This window comes from Balaenoptera borealis, assembly GCF_965194805.1.
Source record: "Balaenoptera borealis genome assembly, chromosome: 13".
Lineage (NCBI taxonomy): Eukaryota > Metazoa > Chordata > Mammalia > Artiodactyla > Balaenopteridae > Balaenoptera > Balaenoptera borealis.
Window position 1 is genome coordinate 59,174,917 of NC_138870.1, and position 25,066 is coordinate 59,199,982.

At 35.9% G+C, this 25,066-nt stretch overlaps 1 protein-coding gene across 10 annotated transcripts in view; it reads right to left on the reverse strand.

Annotated features, from left to right (window-relative positions):
* The window catches only part of LOC309609790 (uncharacterized protein), a 301,740-nt gene that overhangs the window by 270,072 nt on the left and 6,602 nt on the right, over positions 1 to 25,066 (reverse strand). The window contains exon 4 of one of the 10 annotated variants that reach the window (XM_082351768.1): positions 4,471 to 9,725. The exons of 8 other annotated variants lie outside the window; for them this stretch is intronic. In XM_082351768.1, coding sequence (XP_082207894.1) covers positions 9,668 to 9,725 — 58 coding nt within the window. In that variant the 3' untranslated portion in view covers positions 4,471 to 9,667. Of the gene's footprint in view, positions 1 to 4,470; positions 12,403 to 25,066 lie in introns of those variants that run through there. One more of the 10 variants, XM_082351767.1, reaches the window with a different exon arrangement.

Here is a 25,066-nt window from a genome sequence, read left to right on the forward strand (position 1 = left end):
TAAAAGATGTATGACTTTTTAAAGCAAAAAATTATGACACTGTATCGATGAATTTACAACAAATATAAATGTAATATATATGACAGTAATAGCACAAAAGAAAAGAGATAAGTGGAATTATACTACTGCAAGTTTTCTATATTTTATCTGGAGTAATTCAATATAGCTCTAAGCAGATTAGGATAAGTTAAAGATGCATTTTTTAAACACTAGAGAAACTAAAAAATAATGAAAAGAATAGTAGTTAGAAAGTCAACAGAGGAATTAAAATGAAATATTTTAAAACAGTCAACACAAAAGAAGGAAGGAAATGAGGAACAGAAGAACAAAAACAAATCAATGAAATAAATAGAAAACAGCAAAATGGCAGACCTAAATACAGACAAATGAGCAATTATATTAAAGCAAACTAAACACTCCAATCAGAAGGCAGAGATTACAAGAATGGTAAAAATCAAGTACTAACTATATACTGTCTACATGAGATACACTTTAAATACAAAGACAAAGAGATTTAAAGTAAAAAAGGTAAAGGTACCCCATGCAAACAGTAAACACAAGAAAGCAGGAGTTGTTAATTAATATCAGACAAAATAGACTTCAAGAAAAGGAGTGTTACTAGGGACAAAAAGAGATACTTCAATAATGATAAAGGATCAATATATTAGGAAGATACAACAGTTATGAATATGTATGTAGTCTATGATGGATGGTAAATTCTCAATGAAAACTCCATTTCTAGAGAAGGAGGAGCATGAATTCTGGGTAGACAGCTAGCCATTTCTGCCACAGGCAGATTACTTACCCTCTCTGTAAAATAGGATAATGCTTTATAGGGTTGTGAGAATTAAGTGACTGCCCATAGTGAGCGCTTAATCAAGTGAGTTGTTGTTGATCTTAATGTTACTATCATCTTGTGGCAGACTGCACAATACTCAAAGTATTCACTGAGCAAAGGCTCAGGTAAAATAGTTGTCCCTCTTCACAGGTAAAAAACCCCTGAAGAAGGGCTGAAGCAAGTAGAATGTCCACCCAAGTGTCATTATAGGATACGAAGTATGGAAGTGGGACTCCAAGAAAGGAAAAAAAAATATTACAGGTGGTTGGGGTTGGGGGAGAGGGTCTAAAGAGAATTTGGATTTGGGAAGAGCCTAGAGAGAGAACTTGTATAATGAAAAGATTAAGTTTGTTGTGTGGTGTGAAATGTTACCTTCTCCTCCACCCGTCATGAAAACAAAATCTACATTACTCACCAAACTGGTTAGGATAAAGTTCAGCAGAGAGTAACTCTGAAGAGCAATATCATAAACAAAACAGATGCTTCTTTCTTGCTCATGAAAGAGAAGTCAAGAGACAGTCAGTCCAAGGCTGGTATGGTAGCTCTACACCATACAAAGATCCTTCCGGTTTTCTGCTGTATAGCCTTAGGTACAGCCGTTAGGTATAGCTGTTGAACTCTTGGTCCAATACCAGTTTTGGAGCACCAGTCACCACAACTGTATTCCAAGCAGCAAGATGGAAGAAGGGAAAGAATAGATACACACTCCTTCTTTCAAGATGTTCTGTAAATATCACACAATACTTCTTAAATCTCATTGGCAAATACTCATCATATGGCCACTCTTAGCAGAGCTCTAGGCTAGGAAATGTAGCCTTTTAGCTGGACCATAATGCACCCAACTAAAATTCAGCGTTCTCTTATTGAAAAAGGATACTTATCAATACTTATAGATTATATTTGTAGATGTGTTATTTGTATATGTTTATGTGTGGAAAAAAGATATGCACGATAGCTGGGTCTACTGAATGAAAAGCGAAAGGCTGTCAATGGGAGCCAGTTTCACAAGAGTTAGGTCATAAAACAGATGTTTCCCTTCCTTCTCATTAAATTCTTATTACAGTTATAAGCTAGCACTTAATTATTCCATGTAAGCTTGCTTCTTACTTTTAGCTCTCCAATTAGCTTTAACTTCACTGAAGGTTTAGTAGGCCTACAGGTCTAGTGTAGGGTAGATAATGCGGCAGGAAACAAACATAAAGATATTACTGTAGGGTAAAAATAAATTTTTATGGTAGTGGAATAGATCCTTAAGTATGACCCCTTACCCAGTCTAATGTTACAAAGGTCTGCAGTTCTGAAACTCTTTGATCTGATTCCTCATGGGCTGCTTCAGTTACTGAACTTGGGCATTTATGAAGTACAAGGAAGGCATTAGGGAGTGGCATCCACACATTTGTATCCTTATTTGTATGCCTAGCACTGCTTGTTTGGTAGTTTAGCAGTAAACTAAAGTGAAAGTAGCCTTGAACTGAGTTGCCATTCTCATCAATCTTCGAACCTGAATTGGATTTTATCAACTGGCCCAGCTCAAAGGGAAAAAGATTATGCTATATACATTTTTAGTAGTTTTCCTGCACTCTCTTTCCTACCACATTTTTGTATCATTAGGCCAGCCTGACCCATGTACCTATGACCAGAACAAAAAGAAAAGCTAATGATGTTTCAGCTCTGTTCAAGGTTATCATACAGCGTCATCTATCCTTTTATTCAACAAACATTCACTAAACACTGACTATGTACCAGGCATTGTGTTCAGCTCTGGGAATGTAGCAAAGAACAAGTGCTTAAAGGTCTTATCAGAAATGCCTTTCCTCTGGGGCTTCCCTGGTGGGGCAAGTGGTTGAGAATCCACCTGCCAAAGCAGGGGACACAGGTTCGAGCCCTGGTCTGGGAAGATCCCACATCCCACATCCCACATCCCACATGCCGCAGAGCAACTAAGCCCGTGCACCACAACAACTGAGCCTGCGCTCTACAGTCTGCGAGCCACAACTACTGAGGCCCGCACGCCTAGAGCCTGTGCTCTGCAACGAGAAGCCACCGCAGTGAGAAGCCCACAAGCCTGCGCGCAGCAACGAAGACCCAACACAGCCATAAATAAATAAATAAATAAATAAATAAATAAATAAATAAATAAAAAGAAAAAAGAGATGCCTTTCCTCAAAGTCTCATCCAAAGTTGCTTCCCTCAACTACCCAATATTCTCTCTCTCTTTCCTCATTTGTTTTATTCATAGCCTCTTTTAGTAATCTGTTTGTCATTTTATTTCTTTTTTAGTCTTAACTCTAAGTTCCATGAAGGGAGATTCTATCTGCTCCTTTTACCACTGCATCCCATCTCTAGCACAGTATGATACTTAAACACTCAAATATTTGACTAATGAACTAACATAATGGACCTTCAATACATATTTTTGGTTTTTCTGATTAGAGTTCAGTATTTAGAACAAAGAAATTCCCCCCAAAAAAGCTTTGAGAAAAATCTCTTTAATAATTGAATTATTCAGTTACTAAATCAAATCATTTTCTACAATGATTCAAAGAACTAATATCTGCTTTATATAAAACAAGTTGATTGTTCTAATCTCCCAACATAATTTTTATTTTTGTTTGCCAAACACCACTGGACTTAATTTACCAGCAGGTGGCACTCCAAAGTAAAGCTGAACAGGCTATTACTACCCACTCTCTCCTACCCAACCTCTCCCCACAACTTTTTTTCCATTGGTTATAGTAATTAGTAAGTGGTTATTGGTGAGAAAAGCCTTCCACATTTTTCTTTCTAATAAATTCTTTACACTTTAACATGGCATTTAGATAATTCTTGTTAAAGGAGAATCCCTAGACAAAGATATGTGACATGTAAGAAATTCTTAGGAAAGAGCTAAAAGTAAAAAATTTAGAACTGAGGAGAGGTAAATTATAAAAACAAGATCAAAGAAAATAAAAAAGCAAATAGTTGCTACATTTTCCCAAATCAATTCATGTAGAGATCTGACAAACTTGAACTAGGTAATTAGCAGTCTGGGTTATTAAAACTTCTTCAAAAACAATTTCCCTATGACTTCCTATTACATCAGATGGTCCAAATATTTGATTTTATGTATACCCGTTATGTTTTATGGAAGTGTGATTGTAAAGTTTTTTATATATATATGGCAAGTATCATATATGAGACTTTACAAAGCACTCTAATATACATTAGCTTATTTCATATTTGATCTTCACACCAATCCTGCAGGCATAGCAAATGTTTTTATACTGACTCAGAAAGATTCGGTGATTTAAGTGAGCTGGTAAATTGCAGAGCAGGGAACAGAACCCCAAATTTTTGACAACTTCAATGCTCATTTTTCTATATCATATTAACTTTTGGGGAACACATTCAACCCAATACAAATAACTTTTACCAATAAGACAAAAATAAAGTAGTCCAATAGACCATAACCATTCTTTATTAAAAGTATGTATTTTCTTTACAGCACAAATTGATTTTTTTTCACTTCTTTATTATCTGTCTCTCTCAGCTAGAATCTAAGCTTCCTGAAGGTAGGAACCAGCTTAGTGTCTAGCATTCAGTTGAGGTTCAAAAAACATTTCAAAGATGAATTAGTTGATTCTGACTAGGAGAAATAAAGAAAGAAAATTCTGTATAAAATAAAAAGTTCTTAGCCATTGCTGCAGGAAATTTCCCATCACTTTCAAGTCACATTTTTATTGTGATCAGTAGATAACCAAAATAAATCAGTTAAATATTGAAAAAGTAAGCCAATTAACCAAGTGTGCCAGCCACAACATGGGCTTTAAATGTCATTCTAAGTCCTGTGATTTACAAGTAGTCCATTAGAGGTTACAAGGGGAAATGGGAGAGGAAAATGGGCAGGGAGCAAACAGCCTCTACCTCCCACTTGCGCCCTTGCTTCAAACCCTTCTCATTTGTTTTACATAGCTTAGTTTGGGTAAGAGAAATAGCTATTCTAAATTTTTTTTTTTTTTAAGTTTGGAAATCATTGATCTACAGACAAGCAAACAGATCATCAGATTATTTTTTTCTCTTAAATATTTTGTCTAAGTATTCTCTTAACAGCAAAAATAACTAATTGTTGTTTGGTATTGCCCTCCTGATAATGAGAGCTAATTTACATCCTCATACTTACCTTGGAATATTTAGTTGAGTTTTAAGAGTAAAGCAATAATTTGTTTGGCTGGTTATTTTCTTAACTTCTAAAAACCATCTTCAATCAGTATCACAGATTTGTAAATTTGCCCTAATATTTAGATTCCAACCATTTACATAGTGTGTAGAGCTGAGAAAACATGAGTTTAGGAGTCAGATAGAACTGGCTTGAAATGATCTTGGTATTTCCTATGTGTGATCTTAGGTAGGTCATTTCTTTCAGTTTCTTATCTGCAAAATAGGGATAATGATCCCTATTCCACAGGATTATTATGAGAGTTATATAAACAAATTATGTAAAAGCACCTTGCACATAACATGTACCAAATAAATGTTAGTTTTTCTCCCTCAAATAGTATATTCAAAACTTTTTTCAGGGATTTGTTATAACGTTTTTTCTAATTTCAACTTTTTCATGCTGAAGAAGCCTACTATTACTTAGCAAAGTTAAATTTTTGCTTATATTTTGCTTTCTACACATGCCTAATTAAAGTTATCTCAAATCAGTAAGTGGCTAAATTCTTTCTAAAAACATAACTCAAAGAGATTAAACGATAGATGATTTATATCTCAAAAATATACATTGCCGGGACTTCCCTGGTGGCGCAGTGGTTAAGAATCCACCTGCCAATGCAGGAGACACGGGTTAGATCCCTGGTCCAGGAAGATCCCACATGCCACGGAGCAACTAAGCCCATGCACCACAACTACCGAACCTGCACTCTAGAGCCCCCAAGCCACAACTATTTAGCCCACGCGCCACAACTACCAAAGCCCGCGCACCCTAGAGCCTCCGCACCGCAACTACTGAGCCCACACGCCACAACTACTGAAGCCTGTGTGCTCTAGGGCCCGCATGCTGCAACTACTGAGACTGCACACTGCAACTACTGAAGCCTGCGCACCTAGAGCCCATGCTCCGCAATAAGAGAAGCCACCGCAATGAGAAGCCCACACACCACAACCAAGAGTAGCCCCCGCTCGCCACTAGAGAAAGCCCGTGCACAGCAACAAAGACCCAATGCAGCCAAAAAAAAAATTTTTTTTAATTAAAAAAAATATATACATTGCCTATCTTGATTTACACATGACTTTTTGAAACTGGCATAAATCTCATGAATGGGCATAGTGCCCTATAAACAGATGGATGTGAATGCTCAGGTGCCAGAAATCCATCCTGGCCACAGTTCATGTAGAATGTTAAAATGGTGACAGTTCTTGTAACTGGTCATCTGTTCTTAGTAATAATTAAGGTTATCAGAAATAGAAAACAAATTCCAAAATACAAGAATATTTATTCAATCTTGAGCAAGAATTTACAAATATTTCATATTCAAATATTTTTGGTGTCCTTTAAACTATCAATGTGCATCTGATGTAGATAATCTTTCTATGGTTATGGCTGAAAAAGTACCAATCTAGGTTGCTGGTTTATAGTAATAGCTCTGCTTTTCTAGTTTCTGCCTTTGTAGTTTCTCCTTTCTAGTTCTCCTTAAGCAGAGTCATTCCTAAAATCAACAGAGATTCCTAAATTATGCAGTAATTATATTAGCAAAGATAGAACAATGAAGATGTTCATTTTAGTGGTATTTATGATAGAGGAAAACTGGAAAGTGCTTAGACAGTTACCAACAGAGGACGGTTAAATCAACTGTTCTAACCATACAATGGCTAAATTATGCTATATCCAAACTGTACTATGCAGCCAATAACATTATGTGGTAGGAGAATAAAGAAATGAGAAATGATCATAGTATTTTACCATGGAAATGTATAACACAAATGATTATTAAAAAAATACTTCAATCAATGACAAGCTAAATATATTCAGGAGCTCTTTATTCTATATTCAGAATCTGACCATTTATCACCTCCTCTGCTACTGCTTTTGTCCCAGTCATCATCTTCTTTTACCTGAACTATTGCTATTGCATGTATCTGGCCTTCCTGCTTCTGCTTCTTGCCCCACTTCTGTCAGATCTTAATAAAAGAGATCACGTCACCCCTCTGCTCCAAATCCTCCAATGGATTGTTAGCTCACTTAGAGTAAAAGTTACCAAAATAGCTTACAATGACCTACGTGATTGAAACCTGTACCCTTCTCCCCAGGACTCTCTCCACCCTCACCTCATTCCTTCTCTTACCTTGTCTCCTACTGTACTCCCACCTGCTCACTCCTTTCTAGTCTTCTAATTTTCTTCCTGAACCTTGAACACACCAGGACTTTGCACTTGCAGTTCCCTCTTGCCTGGAATGCTCTTCCCCTGGTATTCAATGGCTCATACTCTTTCTCTTTCCCCAGGTTTCTCTTTAGTCACCTTTTCAGAGAGGACTTCCTTTCATCCTGTTTAGCATTACAATCCTCCTCTATCCCCAATCCTACTCTGGACTTCCTATATTTCTTCTCTGCTTTCTCTTTTGCCCTTGTACTTAACCACACCTAACATACCAAAATTTTACTTATATATTTTTGTCTATTGCCTGCCACATTCTCTCTACTGTTTAAGTTTCATGAGGCAAGGATTTTGGTCTGCTTTGCTGTGTTATCTCCATCTGGCACACAGAAGATTGCTAGAGAGAGGGTAGTGTAAGAAGAGATTTTGTTAACAGGGAAGAGCCAATTTTGACTCCAGTTGGATCTGTTTCTTTGACTTTAGCCTTTGCTTTTCGTTGCTTTTGTTATTACAATCATACATAATGGCCTGCCTCAGGGAACTCTACCCACCTGTGAATGGCTGCAAGAAAGAATTAATGCATCCCCTCCCCGAGACTGGCCATTCCAGGAGATGTTTTGCAAGACTGAGGCCCTTTTTACTTTACTTCCTCCCCGCCTCTCCCTCTCTATTCTGCCTTTTTACTTTATTTCCCTCTGTGATTCTATAAAAGAAACTGGCATCCAGACGCCCGTAAGATGGTTGTTTTGGGGACTCTAGTCCGCCATCTTCTCTGTCTGCTGGCTTTCCAAGTAAAGCCGTATTCCTTGCCTCAGCACCTCATCTCCCGATTTACTGACCTGTCGTGCGGTGAGCAGAGCGAGCTCAGACTCAGTAACAAATTCACTCAGTGATCCAATTTCTCAAGGCCAAGAATAAGTTGTAAAATTTAAGAGAGTAATTTAGGGGGGTTGAAACTTAAGTTCTGTATTTATATAGCCATTACTTTGTTTTACAAAGAACTGTAGAGTGAGAATTAATAATGCCTGTTCATCAACTTCATCCACTAATCAGGTAGCCATTATAAAAATCTCAGCCAGAAATTAAAAAAAAAATAAAGTTAGACTTTCCACACTGTTGTAAAGTTTTTAAGGAGAGAAAGGGTATTAAATCTGTTGTAACAGAATAGGTTGTGAGAGATGGAATATTTATAAATGGAATGGAATATTTATAAATGGAATATTTCCTGCCATATCAATAAACAAAGGATGTCACAGTCATCAAGGATTGCAGCCCTCCAACGTTAAGCCTGTGAGCCCTGAGGAAACTCAGGGCTGAAAAGAATACCCGCCATCTAGCAGCCATCAGACTGCAGCCACTCCCTGCAGTGAGCCCTGAGGAAACTCAGGATGTGAAGATACAGGATAGGGGCCCCAGATAGCTGAGGTGCATATCAAAGGAATGATTTCAGTGAGCCCAGACTCTTGCATCTTCCCATACATAGAAAAGCGCTAAATTCCTTAAATTGAGATATCTGGTTTTTTTAAATTAGCAATAATCTTCTGACTTTCCGGACTACCTGCCCTTTGTTGCAAAACTATATATCCTGGCTCCTCTCCTCGCCTCCTCGGGCTGCAGTCCTCACTTTGCCCCAAATAAAACTTAACTTACAACTCTCACGTTGTGCATTTTTTCAAGTCAACAATTGAAAGGTTCTTGGTCAAATTCCACTTTCCACATTATAAGAATATGTAAACTAAGCAAGCTTGATTAAGTACATTGCAATTTAACTGCTGTACTTTTTAAGCTCTAAAGTCAAATGCTTGTCTGATAAATGTGAATTTTTTCCCCCTATTTGTCTAGTGATTATTGATGATCAAGCTAATGAAGCAGTTATTTGGCATAATACTAGGGTTCCTTCACTAAAACATAACTTTTTTATTAATGAGGCCAAAAGAATGTTCTATTGAAACTATAATTCAAGCTAATGTCATTAACTTACAGAAAATAAGACCTAAGACGTCTTAATAAAATTTTATCCTTTTATCAGAACTGAAAAATAACTTTTTTTCTCCTTAGAAAATCAGAATTTATATCTGTTTTGAAAAATAACAAAAATTATGGTTTAACCAATACTGATTTCTGAATTTTTAACATTACTAAACATTTTAATTTGGACTGAGAAAATATGCTAATGACAACTCTTTACAATAATGATATCAAATAATTTTCCAAATAAAACCTTAATAAGCACAGGTACTTTTTTTTTTAATAAATTTATTTATTTTATTTATTTATTTTTGGCTGCATTGGGTCTTCGTTGCTGCACACGGGCTTTCTCTAGTTGCAGCTAGTGGGAGCTACTCTTCGTTGCGGTGCGTGGGCTTCTCATTGCGGTGGCTTCTCTTGTTGCAGAGCATGGGCTCTAGGTGCATGGGCTTCAGTAGCCAGGGGCGCAGGCTCTAGAGCGCAGGCTCAGTAGTTGTGGCGCATGGGCTTAGCTGCTCCGTGGCATGTGGGATCTTCCTGGACCAGGGATTGAGAACCCGTGTCCCCTGCATTGGCAGGCGGATTCTTAACCACCGCGCCACCAGGGAAGCCCTAAGCACAGGTATTCTTAAGAGCTCTTACAGAAGACAGGATTAGAAGTTGTGTTAGTTGCAGCAGACTTCTAGGATTTTCACTATATATCTTGCACTGATGTAGAGGGTCAGCTTCATGGGCATGCATTCTGTGCAGGAGCATAGGGTTTTGTGCTAGGTTGTATTATCAGATTAACTACTTGATACCCTTTTAAAAGCAGAGATCCTTTGACTGAGAAGATCATACATAGATCAAGTAGATTTCCATGGAGAATGTGTATAGGTAGAGGGAAGGAAGGGTGAGGAGAAATATGGCAGCAAAAAATTCTGGGAAACGAAGTCAGTGTGGACTGCTCAATCTTTCCACTACCTACAGATGTGAACTTAAAAGTTCACATGAAGCTTCAGCTTTGCCCAAAGCTAACAGGTCAATGTTGTCCTTTGTCAGGAAAAACTTAGGGCGCATTATGTCCATAGCTCATTTTACTCTGCATCAGGTTAATTGACTAATCCTTCTCCAACTTTCCAGTAAAAGTAGTTGGGTTCCCTCCAACTTTCTAGTAAAAGTAGTTGGGCTCCTAGGCCTTGATAACTTGTGCAGTCCCGATTTTTCTAAGATTGGAGTCTGTCTTCCCCTATTCCCAATCTACTCTGGAATTGGACCACTCCTGTGGGGGGGAAAAGTACTCATTAGGGATAAGGATCTAAAGTGAGTAAGAGCTAGGTGTCAAAGATTAACTTGTTTTCCTAAGGACATCTCAGACAAAACTGATTCTGACAGATGATCTAGTTTAGCATCAGTAGCTGAGGACATGTATAGTTGGGTAGAACCAGGGAACATGTCACCTTAGTTATTCAAAGATTAAGTCTATCAGACGGCAGGATTCTCTCATGGCTGGTTTTAAAATACAATGCTCATATTTTAATGGCCTGAAGGTTTCCACTGCTATATTTAACATTTGTGCAGATTAGAAGGGGAAAATAATGGAACTCTGGCCTCCCATTTGCTTATCTTTTAAATCTTCACACTGTGTTGATACAAAAGAAAAACACTGTGGTGTCACTATGAAACAAAAACATTTGGGGGCTAAACTCTATTTCTACCTAATACTGCTCATGACCAACTTTTTATATCTAAAAGCTGGTGATTGCCAGTTTGGCTACACAATTTTTTTGATAATAGAATTCTAACTGCCACAGAGAAAGGAGGAATGGTGGAAAGCCTGACTCCTTTCCTAACTCAGGGAGGCATACTACATAAATACTTTCAAACTCAAAGAGATTCCAATTTGAGTACAACTTTGTATACTACTGTATGTCATATGTTTTCACTCACAGTTCGTTTCTGACAATTCTACTCACCAAACGTGTGGCTTTTTTCCCACACCAAGCAATTCTCCAATTCTCTGCAAACACAAGCTGGGTATCCTACAATTCAATTCAATTCTGATACTATCTACCTGGACACAACATCAGATCCCACAGGTTAAGGCCTCAGTCCCATAAGACTGTCCTACTTCAGATGCCAATAAGAAGCCCAGGTTGTTACCAACTGGCTATAAATTAGAGGTTCCCACAAGCCCTTCCTCAGGTTCAATTAATATGCTAGAATGGCTCACAGCACTCAGGAAAACAGTTTACTTAATAGATTACTGGTTTGTCATAGAAGAATACATGACTCAGGAACAGCGCGATAGAAGAGATACATAGGGCAAGGTATGGGGGAAGACGCATGGAGCTTCCATGCCCCTCCAGGTGTACCAGCCTCCCAGCACATGTTTACCAACCAGAAAGCTCTTCAAATCCCGTCTGAGTTTTATGGAGCTTTCATTATAGTAGGCGTGATTGATTGGTGATTGATTCAACCTCCAGCCCCTCTCCCCTCCCTGGAGGCTGGGTGGTGGGGCTGAAAACTTCAGTCCTCTAATAATGTAGTTGGTTCTCTTGGCAACCAGCCTCCACCCTCAGCGGCTTTCCTAAAGTCATGTAATTAACATAAACTCAGGTATGGTTGACTGGAGCTTGTTACGAATTACATCTTTTTCTCTCTCTTACCACTCAGTTAAGTCCAAGGGTTTTAAAAAATCTGTGCCAGGAATGGGGATTGAAACCAAATTATATTTCTGATTAGAAACCACGATATCACAATAGTATAGTATAACTTTGAGTTATATAAGTTATACTTGTATCTACTGAACAAAAAATGTTAGTGAAACAGTTACTTTTTGAAAAATCATTATGCTAACTGATAAGAACTGGATCTTTGTCCTTGGAAAATGTATAGTCTATTTCTGGAAGCTAAAACAGACACAAGACAGCTTGTATTTGGTGTGAAATAAGTGGTACAGAAAAATCAGTTCTGAAGAGTGAGAGGAACACTGTAGACAGGACTGGAAGGGAAGAATTTTATGAAAAAAAAAGGTTAAAAAAAATTTTAGCAAATCAAACATATTATTTCATATTAGTAAAAGAAGTAGATAAAATGTTTAAGTTTATAAAGCATTTGTGACCTTTTCAATAAGATACTGTATCTAAGGTTATAAAAAGTTGCCTGTTGGGAATTCCCTGGTGGTCCAGTGGTTAGGACTCTGCACTTTCACTGCCAAGGGTGCGGGTTCCATCCTTGGTCAGGGAACTAAGATCCCACAAGCTGCACAGTTCAGCCAAAAATAAAAAATAAAAATAATAAAAACATGAAATTTCTAAAAATCTTATATTTGTATTTGTATGGAAATATGTATGGAAATATGTTAATATAAATGTTTCAGACATTACATGAAATTTCTAAAAATCTTATATTTGTACTTGTATGGAAATATGTATGGAAATATGTTAATATAAATGTTTCAGACATTACATGAAATTTCTAAAAATCTTATATGTTCTGGTATAATGTTATAAGTAATAATCCTAGTTATTACTTTAAAATGTATATCTCAGAAATAACTAATTTTCTTGTCAACTGCATTATTATGAACGTTCATCAAATCTTTAACCGTGGTCATTTTTAAGTCTTTTGTCATTTACAGACAGTTCTGGGTGTACTCTGATGATTTTGCAAATATGTTCCTATAAAAGGGTTTCATCTTCAAGAAATTCATGGAAAAGACTCTGACAAGTACAGGTTTCTGGTAACGGACTGTACTGCTGAACTGAATGAATAAGCATTTTCAGAACTCTAATGAAAAACTGATGAACTCATAAAAGTGCTAACAAAAGATCAAGATGAAAAAAAAAAAATTAATTACATGGGACTGAGTGAACTGATGAGGATGAGTATAATTTTTGTGACTTTCTGTCTGATTAAAAAAAAAAAAAAAAATCCCACAAGGACTCAGAGGCAAAGAATATACAAATCAATTTTCACTGCAAAGTAAAGGAGCTGTTACAGTGGAGGATTACTGGACTGAATGTCAATATTATGACATAGTATGAGTGTGTTTCATGTTTCATAATTGCAATAATTGTTGCTTTTGTTGTGGTCATCCATGTACAATGCTTGGTGTCAGTCGATTTATCTCTTGTAAAAATAAAATACAGTGTGTGTGTGTGAAAAAAAAAAAAAGTTGCCTGTTATTCAATACTGATTCAAAGGTACAAACCAAGGAGGTGAAACGTAATTTTGTCCTTACAAAATTAAAACAGAAAGCAATTTTAAAATGGAAAAGAGCTGTAATTGTCTAGTTACTTTTTTTAAAAGTTATGTCTCAAAACATAAAAATTATAAGATTTTATTTAACTCTGCAGAATAACAGATACTACATGTAAATTTAAGGTTGACTTTAAACAAATTTATAATAAAGTTAGCAATAAATGGAAAACACAGAATGAAGCAAAAATAAAACAATCTAAATTATTCTATTTTCATTGAAAGAACTCATAAAAGTCCATTTTTCTAGCTACTCATACTGACAAATCATTTTGCTTGTTAGTCCTGCACTCAATTTACAGCATGAAGTAAGTAATCTATCATGTTTTCCAATTTATTTTAAATTTTTTGTATTTCTAATATAACTTTGAGAACACCATTACCCTCGAACAAGAGAGAAAGGATATAGCAGTGTTGCCACTATTAAAAACAGTATGGAAGTTCTTCAAAAAATTAAAAACAGAACTACCATACCATCCAGCAATTCCACTTCTGGGTATTTACCCTAAGAAAACAAAAACACTAATTTGAAAAGATATTTGCATTCTTATGTTCATTGCAGCATTATTTACAATAGCCAAGATACAGAAACAATCTTAGTGTCCATAGATAGATAAATGGATAAAGAATGTGGAGTGCATATATATATGTGCACATATACATATATATATTTGGCATGTATATATACATGTAATATATACATGTATATGTATATAAATGTATATGTATACATGTATGGAATACTACATGTAAAATGTAATATTCCATTTTCCACACAATGGAATATTACTTAGCCACAAAAAAGAATGAAGTCTTGCCATTAGTGACAGCATGGATGGATCTAGAGGGTATTAACCTAAGTGAAATAAGTCAGACAAAGACAAATACTATATCATCTCAGTTATATGTGGAATCTAAAAAACAAAACAAATGAACAAAAAAATGAAAATAGACTGACATATACAGAGAACAAACAGGTAGTTGCCGGGGTGGGGGGGGGGGCGGGGGGAGCTTGGGCAAAATAGGTGAAGGGGATTAAGAGGTATAAATTTCCAGTCATAAAATAAATAAGTCACAGGGATATACTATATAGTATAAGGAATATGGTCAATAGTACTGTAATAACTTTGTATGAAAATGATTACCAGACTTATTGATCATTTTGTAATGTATTTAAATGTTGAATCACTATTTGTATACCTAAAACAAATATTGTATATCAACTATACTTCAATTAACAAAATAAAAATGATATAGTATATTTGCTGTGTGACCTACACATGCCAGTTCATACTTTTCTTTTTTTCTTTTTTTGGCCGTGCCACGCGGCATGTGGGCTCTTAGTTCCCTGAACAGGGATCGAACCCTCGCCCCCTGCATTGGAAGCACGGAGTCTTAACCACTGGACTGCCAAGGAAGTCCAAAAATATATACATTTTTAATCATGCTATTTTTCAGTGCTTTTTAAAATGGTAGTGACTCATTATTTGATGACCAAAAACCCCATGTATCTATCTGTAATAGTGGCTATCTTTTAAGTAAGTAAAAGATAACATTCACACCTTTAAGTAGTTAAATATAGCTATTCTATTTCTATAAGCTAAAAAAATAAGTCTTGAAGACAGTAACTTCCTTGAAGGCAAAAGCATATGTACGTGTGTCACTTGTGTATGTTATGTATGTATGTGTGTGTCAATGAGAGCTGTTCCCTCAGATAGGCACTTAGCTAACTCCCTCATCTCTTCAGATGTTTGCTCTGGTCTTAACTCATTGAGACCCACTCTGACTAGCCTATTTATTAATGAAACCTATCCTCCCAGTACTTATAATCTCCCTGTCTCTGGTTTACATTTTCTTCTATATCACAAATCACCTTCTATCACAGTATATAATTTATTTGTTATGTTTATTATTTATTGTCTGTCTCTTCCTGCTAGAATGTAATCTCCACATAGTCAGGGATCTTTATGTGTTTTATTCACTGGCATATGCTAAGAGCCTAGAATGAAGCCTGAAACATAGTAATCATACAATAAAGATCTGCTGAATTAAAGTGAAATGAAATGAATGAGACCAGAAGCAACAACAACAAAAACAAAAACCAGTTTCTATGAAAATATAACTGTACATGGCAACATGCCACTTTTTGTATTTTTTGTTTGTTTTGGCCCTGCCGAGTGGCATGTGGGATCTTAGGAAACCGTGGAGTCTTAACCACTGGACTGCCAGGGAAGTCCCTATGCTACTTTTTGTAAAGATAAGTTAACTGTGTTTCTTGGATGGGGTTGTTGATAATAATAATAAAAAATCTGTCTCTAAGGGATATTAAATTCATAGCCTGACATCTAAATCACATGTCTATCACATAAACTTGATGCAACTTCATTTCCTGCAGATATCTTGCTCTAATGTTATCCTCCTTAGAGAAGTCGTCAACTGACCACCTTATCTAAAAGAGCATCCCATCCCCTTGTCATTCTCTAGCCCTTATCTTGCTTCATTTCCTTCATAATTCTTATCATTGCATAATATTATGTTGAATATTTATTTGTTTATTGTCTATCTCCTCCAGGAAAACAGGGACCTTATCTGCCTTCTTACTGCTCTATATTTCCCTGCTGTTTGGATCACTGCCTAGCACATAGTAAATACTTGTCAGCATTGAAGGCACTTGGAATTTGCATGCATTCATATTGTTCTTCATATAAGAATGATCCAATTGTTTATCTCCAGATCTAATGCTGCCCAGCAATCACTTGTATTATTCCCTCACTAATAAAGAAACAGCAATTGTTCTTCATGCTTTATACCACATCAAGTAAGATGGTTAAAAGGTTTGAGTAGATATATGCTAGATATTATTCCACCAAATACCAATGAAATTTAATATTGACCTGGAAGATTAAAGCTTAAATCATATTAGATAAAAGTTTTAGATTTACTCTCTGCTCTTTTCTGGGTGAAACTATAATTTTATTGAATTAGAAGTAAAGACTTCTAAAATTCTGTGAAATTTGTTTGATCTAAATACTCAAGCGAGACAAATGTGAAAGTAGAGGTAGTTCATACTCCTTTGCTCTTAAATTCTGCTTTTATGTTTAAAATCTGAACTGGGTGACAATATCAGGATTGAATGACAGCGCTGCTTGTCACTGTGATGGGTGGCAAATGTAAAAAGGAGGACTTGTAAAAATACTATTCTGTAAAGGGTGTTGCTTACTTTGTCTGGGCCCCAAAATCTTCACAACTGTCAGTTACAGATATACCTCTAAAATAATTGCAAGGATGTTTTAAATTTCAGAACTGTATAAAGTTCACAAAAGAAATTGATGAATTATGAAACCACACTTTTAAATGAACTAGAGAGGGAGTTCCCTGGTAGTCTAGTGGTTAGGATTCAGTGCTTTCACTGCCGTGGCCCTGGTCAATCCCTGGTCAGGGAACTGAGATCCCATAAGCCATGCGGCCGGGCCAAAATTAAAAAAAAGAAAAAATAATCAATGAACTAGATAATTTAAGCATATATGTTTTAAAGTATTTCTGTCTTCTTTACTAAAATGTTTCAAACTGTTGAGAGACAAGAAACATCCTTATGATTTTTCAATAACTATCCCCAATAACATCAGGTAGAACTTCCTAATTTTCAGAACGGTGGCTCCTTTAATGATTTCTTACATATACTCTATGATTTACAGTCACTTTATTAGAACAGTAACAATCTAAGATTAAAGAATCAGTCTTTAAAAAAAGAAAAACAAATCAGTCAACTTGGAAGCTTCAATCTCTAGCTCAGTTCAAAACTCTTTTCCCCTGCTCCTCCCACCTACCCATCCCCAGTACAGGTAACGCTCTAGCACTTGGAGGTGGGGCAAAATCTGGCTCTCAGACAACTTTTCCTCCCACTTTCAGGCTCAGTGCCCATGGCTTGTGGCAGAGGGAAGGGAGAGAAAAAATGGTAAACGCCTCCTTACTCGAAAGAGAAAAGGGCAAATGTTTCCTTATTTGACTGGGTGAGGATGCAATCTTCATTGACTGGATACTGATACCTTTATGTGACAGTGTCCAAAAGCTGGATCTTCAGTGAGGCTTCTTTGAGGGAGCCTGCAGAAGTTTACCACTATCTACTTTCCTGATGGTGGTTATCTGGCTCCAGCTTACTGAACCTCTTTCATTCCTCTCCCTGCAACACTTCCCTCTTTTTGTTGTCAACCCTCATATGACAAAATGGCTCAAGCCCACTTACCTTCCCTGGTATTCACACCACCCACGGGAACTCCATTATTCTTGCCACATTAAATGATGGGCATGACGGCTATTTCCCTGCGGTCCTGGCCTCTCTCAGTCTATCATCGTTCAAATTCTCTTTCCCCTGCTTAGCTTCAGGATATAAGCAAGTTCCGTGGCCAAGCAAACATCCAAGAGAAATGTCTCCCTTCTTCATAAATCCCATCTTTAGAAATGAGTCTCTTTGAGCACTCTACACCCCAATTGCATATTTGAAATAGCTTGTCTATGAAGACTGCTTTCTCTAACATGCCTCCTCTCCATGTCTCATTTTTTTGACTAAGGGGACAGGACTGATGGTGGTGGTGGTGATAGGGCTGGTTGTGACACTACTCATTTAATACTATGAGATTAAAGTTATTTTAATTTACAGTGTGGAGAATTCATGCATTTCACTTTCATTTTGGGGGCATAATCACAATTATAGGGCAATGGGAAAACTCCCATTCAATATGCTATAAATGTGCCTATAAAAATATTCAGCTATAACCATAGTATTGTTGTGATGTTAAATGTTGCCAGTCCTTGCTTAAGGTACTAGTAAATCTTACTCTTAGGTGGATAAAAGAAATATCTCTTATTTGATCCTGTTTGAAACATCTATGACAGCCCATTCAAATCCCATGCCAATTCCTTATAACAAAGTTGATAGTAGAGAATCCTCAATCTCTGTTTACAGGAATTCAAAATTCAGCCTTTCAGGTACAGTATTTTCTTAAATGTAGTTAGATGGTTCATGGTTTTGTGAGGTATTAACTGAAGTCTTCAATAAAACAAAAACTAAGGCACTTAGGAACACATATATTTGCATATTAAAAATCCCAACAAACATTGCAATAATGAAACTTCTTTTTCTTGGTTTAACTCCTACGCTTACTTTACAATGGAATCCTTTTTTTCACAGAATATTTACCAATACCTTACAGGACTAGTCTGAGAAACCTCGTTTGGATCCTCCCTCCCTCCCTTCTTTCTCCTTTTTGTAATTTTTGTTCCTATAAGGAATGACATAGATACATGCAAGTTCTTCAGCTTAAAGTATAATAATATGTGTGGTGTTGGTTCATTCAAAATAGAGGCCTTCTCTTCCCTCTGCTACTATAGTTAAGAGGTTTTTGTTTTGTTTTTTTAAAAATAAGATTCCTTGGCTTTTAGCAGGAAAAACTAGCTTTCGGGATAAGGCTACCAGAAAAGGTCTTCCTTACTATTAGAAGTGGTATGTTTTATGATTTCTTTTTGTGCTACACTATTAAACATCTCCTCAGGGGTAGCTGCTGAGTTTGTAAGTGATCAATTGGCTGTTTTTCTGGGTTTTGCCATTTAACTGTTCTGTGCCCACTTACGTAGGTTATGCTTATGAAGAGTTATTTCCTAATTGTAGGCTGCTTCATTAAAAGGATAAGAGAAGGTTTTGAGGATAATATTCCTTCAGGACCACCTTTATCAGTCAAAGGTATAGCAGATGTAGCAACTTTTAAAATCTAGAAGCCAACAGGAGCTAACTTTACTCAAAATAACTAACTTTATCAAAATACAAGTGTTTTATGAAATACTGTCGTTACCTCTATTTTAGGTAGTGTTTTTAAAACACCTTAATTGATTATGACTAAAGGTTCTAACTACTTCATTTAGAATTGGACACCACAGTAAAAATGTAAAGTTATTTGAGAATTATTATAAATATTTAGTAATTATCTTCTTGTAAACAATATCTTTTAAAAGCGATGGTTCTTTTAAAATTCTGTAACTGTGGAAGGTATATCCAATATCACAAGAACTGAAAAAGATTAGCTAACGATTTACTTTTAAAAACCCACTATTAAAAAATATTCTTACAAGAACAAAATAAAACATAACTAGTTGATGCGTATGAAATGTAATCATTTAAGAATGTTTCACTTTCTTACTTTACCTGATTTTTATTTCTTAACAGAAAATATTTGTCAGTCAGCTAGCACATTTATGTTTGTGTTTTTTTGTAAGTGGTCTTTAAAAAAAAAATTTTTAACTTAAGTATAATTTACAAGGCTGTGCCAATCTCTGCTGTACAGCAAAGTGACTCAGTTATACACAGAGACATTTTGTAAAAGTCTTTTCCATTATGGTTTATCCCAGGAGATTGGATATAGTTCCCTGTGCAATACAGTAGGACCTTGTTGTTTATCCATTCTAAATGTAATAGTTTGCATCCACCAACCCCAAACTCCCAGTCTGCCCCCTCCCCGACCCCCCAGGCAACCACAAGTCTGATCTCTGTGTCTGTGAGGCTATTTCTGTTTTGTAGATAGGGTCATTTGTACCTTATTATTATTTATTTTTTATTTGGCAGCACCGCTCGGCATGTGGGATCTTAGTTCCCTGACCAGGGAACGAACCCGTGCCACCTGCAGTGGGAGCACAGATTTTTAACCACTGGACCACCAGGGACGTCCCTGTGCCATATTTTAGATTCCACATATAAGTGATATCTTATGGTATTTGTCTTTCTCTTTCTGACTTTTAGTATTAGAATCTCTAGTTGCATCCATGTTGCTGCAAATGTAAGTGGCCATTTTTACAGTCTATCATTTTCTTGCATTTTCCCTTTCAGATGTTCCCTTAATAATTATGTTTCTCTCTTTATTTAAAATTCTTAGATTATATATGGTATTTCACATAAAAATATTATCATTATCATCATAGCAACTACTATTTTTTGAGTGTTTGGGTCATTCTATATATCATGCTAAGCATTTACATAGATCATCTCATAAAAATTTTAACTCTGGAAGGCATGATAATATTTCTGCATACAATTTTCAGGTAACAAAACTGAGGCTTGGGGAGGTTAAGCATCTTGCTTAAGGGCACTCAGCTTGCCTGTGTTTTAGTTGGATATAACTCCAGGTCTGAGCTATTCTGAAATTCTAAGCTCTTAACCTTTGCTTCTCAAATCCCTGGTGATTCACTAACATTTTCTTGAATAGCTCTGATCTCTCATCAAAAATCTTTAGTTTTGAAATTTCATTTCAAAAATAATTTAAAAATTAAAAACTATACTTTGAATCACAGGGAAGACCACTATGTAAAATACTTTTGCCTGATTTGAATGCCATGTTCTTGTTTGTTTTTATAAATTGGAGCCAAGCTATAAAACTTAAATTGACCTGAGCTACAGTAAAGAAGAGAAACAAACAAATGAAGGATGCATACTCGCCAGGTAAAGGTCAAAAGTTGTGATTGCTTGCTTCTGGAACAAAGGCTTTAAAAAAATTATAATAGAGAAAACTGGCGGGAAAATTGAGTTACCATATAGCAATATAGGTATCCTGAAATAAAATAAATCTGTGCTGTATTGATTTCCAGTGATGATTTAGGCTCAGCAAAACAATATTCTTTGTTACATTAAAATTAATGTAATTAATTGAAAATATTTTAGTTTAATTTCGATTTTTTCCAGATTAATAGTTAAAAAGAGCTATCAGCATAGGCTTAAACCAAGTTTTCTCCTGTATAATAAAAATAATTTGTCACATTGGGTATACACAATTCTTACAAGGTGTTCCTATATATTCAAGATTGAGAAATAGAACTGTATAATCCGTATGGCTGATGCAAAATAGAAAATGTTAGCTGAGCCAGAATTTTAATAATCTACCTAGCTTCTCCACATTTATTCATTTGAATGACTCAGCCAAACTATCTCAGCATTACTTTCTTCCTCACAATAATGGCACTGAACTCACAATGAGTTTTAGTGGTTCTTAGACTTACTTTTTACTAGGGACCCCTTAGAGAATCTTATGAAATCTATGAACCCTCACTCCATGAAAATGTATATATAAAAACATTATACACAATATTAAACAAATTACATAGACTAACAAAAAAAGGAGAACAGGCTCTGAAGTTAGAAACAATCTGTGTAATCTAAGGCCTCTCTTAAAGCCTCTTAAAGCTTCCATTTCTCCATCTGTAAAGTGCAAATACTACCTATCTCATGTTATGCAGATAGAGTGAAATTATGTAACTATGGTGTTTGCAATTTAGTAGATACCAAATTAGGTCGTAGTTGTTAATTATTATCAAGCCAATATTGATCTCCTATTTTACCTCTAACTGCTGTTGTTGAGGTTTTCTTGTGCTGATTGGTTTGTGGCAGCCACTCTATGGTTTCCAAGGATCTCATATCCTTCTCACTGGTTGCCTCATTAATTTGGCTTTTACTTTCAGGCTACCTATTTTGCAGGTGGTAGTGACCCATGAAAGCACTAGAGAGTAATAACATCTTTAATGTTCGGTTGAGAATACTGAGTGGCTTTAATATTGCTGTTGTCAATTCCAAAGGTGATGAGAAATAAAATGAGAGCAATTCTATACAAGAACTGGATACTTGAAGGGCAAGATATGGCTCACAAGTTTAAACTGGGGATCTGCCACATACATGTGGCATACAAGAATATGGGGGAAGTTATATTATTATACTTAACATCGTGTAGCTTTCTTGAGAACTAAATAATAAGACACAATGTGGGGCACAAAATTGAGAATCAGTCACATTTGAATAACGAATGAGAAATGGATACCAAGTCAGAATAGAACATCACATTAAGATGAGGAAGCATTTATTCTACTATTCTCAAAACTGGTTATGTTAAAACATACTTTTATGTTCATATCTGAAAAACAACTCAAAAAGGATATAGAAAATTTACAAAGAGTTCAGGAAAAATGCCATGAAAATAATGCAAAGCTTTGGAAACTCATTATAGGAGAAATCCTTATATGACAAACTCTAAGGAACTGTCCAGATTTTCTTATTTTACTTTCATTGCCATTGTGGTATTTTTAAGCATCAAATATTGCATGAAATGTATAGGTGATGGGTTGAAGATAAGAATATTTTGGTCATGTGTCTGATACAGTGTCACTGTTGTCATCATTATGAGATTAAAACAAAATGAAGTTTAATAAAGATTCTCAAGCATTATAAAATGCTTTTCTAAAAGTAAACAGTAACCTCAATCTGTGTGGAAGATCATAAAAAGTGATCTTAAGAAGAATATGTACCATGGAACATGTCCCCCTCCCCAAAATGATAGCATTCTTAGAGATGCTGGTCATTTACCGTCATAATGACTCTCATTTTAGAATGGTGAATGCTTCATGTAAACAGTATGCTGTTTTTTAAAAAATTGTTTTAGATCTTATGCTCTTATGATTCTATGCAATTTCTAAAAATATACATAGAAACTGAGCCTATGATCGGTAACACTTTTTATTAGTTTTATTGAATTTGTCAGACTGGGAAGGCAAGCTAAAGGCTTTATTCCCTTCGTATTTTGAAAGATTTCAGAGTTGAACACTAGTATATTTAACGTGTTGCTGACTTTTCTTAAACCTTGGCAACTTTAAGGCCAAGTTGGTATATGTACTACTGGTATATGTACTACTATATGTACTCTTGGTATGTGTACTACTGAAATATTTGTCACTCTTACTGCACAGACTTATTTGTGATAACTGTTTCATTTGTTTAAATGAAACTGGTATCATGTGTCCTCACAGATTATTACCAATGCAGTCTTTGTGGACTAAATTAACTATTCACGTTTAACCAGATAATCAACAGAGGGTTCCTTTTTGAAACAAATGCTTACTCCTGATTTCAAAGCTGCTGTTTCTAGCGTGCATTGAACAAATGTGTATAATTTTTTGTGCCAAACTTTTGACTGTTGTCAAACGCTGTAATGTGAAATGGAAGGTTAGAAACTATGTTAAAATTTATATTTAACCCTTTCAGGGCTGAACTGTATCTCAAGGGCCAACTGCGTTTTGTTGATTCTTTTGGGGAAACATCCTGCAAAAGAATCAATTTTTATTTTATGATATTCATTTGAACAGGTAAAAACTTATATCTCATTAGTTTTGAGATGATTCACGGATAATTTAATTATCTTGGTAAGAGCAGTGATGTTAGGTGATAAAACTGGATATGATAAAAACAAGTACTATAAAGGATTCTATAATATTTAACTTTTTTTTTTTTAAAGTGCTCACTAAACATTGGGAATGGATTAGCAATGACTTAGCGAAAGTCATCCATATCAACTCTTTCCGCCTGACATTTAAAATACTCCCAAATCCTGCAACCTTATTCTATTGATACATAAATTCCACTAGCCCCCTCTGCTTATCTTAGGCTGCTTCTAGTCTCTGGCTTATGCTCATTTCTGCTTCTGAGTTAGCCTGAATTGTCCCCCGGCTCCCAAATTTATGAGGTACTTATCCCCAGTAGCTCACAATATGACTCTATTTGGAGATAGGACATCTAAAAAGGTAATTAAGGTTAACTGAGGTCATACAGGTATGCCCTAATCCAATATGACTGGTGTTTTTATAAAAAAGGGAAATTTGGAGACAGACTCACTTACAGGGAAAACACCACATGAACATGAAACAGACATCTGTAAGTCAAGGACAGAGGCCCTTGGAAGAAACCAAACCTTTCTTGGACTTGTGGCCTCCAGAACTGTGAGGAAATAAATTTGTTTGTTTAAGCCATCCAGTTGGTGGTACTCTGTTATGGTAGCCCTGGCAAACTAATACAAGCTGCCTTTCCTCATGTTATTCCCCTCACTGAAAACGTCTCTTCCTTTCATCCACATCTAACCAAACTATGTCACTGAACATGGAACTTAAACAGCTACGTGGTGAAGTTATCCCTGACACACCAGTCTGATCTCACTTCCCTTTTCTGATCTAGAAGAGAATTTATAGTCCGTACCACAGATTTTAGCAATTCCTAGCACATAAAAGTAGATGTAAGGATTTCATGAGTTAATACAGGAAAAATGCTTAAAACAGTGCCTGGTACGTGGTGGTTCTAAGTGTTTGCTTTATCTGTTGCTGCTATTACTATTTCCTAATTATATTTTTCTCTAATCAAATCATGTTGCTCACAACTCTTTTTAGTGCAATGCTGGGCATATCAGTGCTAAAAACACTTGTTGATGTATAAAACACTTAGGTCTAACCTTATTTATCACATAGATTTCTCTGGAGCATCTGCTTATCTTCTTTCCTATTCTGTGTAAAGGAAGATAAAATGATAAAAATACAGGGTCTCAACCCTCAAGTTGCTGACAATTGGTCAAAGAATTTTTCACTTCCTTCTGGCAAAATATTTCTGAGGACTTAACATCTGTCAATACTGTGCTAAAAATGGGGAAAAAAGATAAAGGAGACATAGCTCTTGCCTGTAAGAAGCTCACTGTCTAGTTGGGCAAAACCCAATTCCATAGGAAGTGAAGAAAAAAGTGGGTTCAGAAAAATTTCACACGAGTTCCGAAGGAAGATGTTTTGGTTCTATTACCGAATAACAAATTAACCCAAACCATAG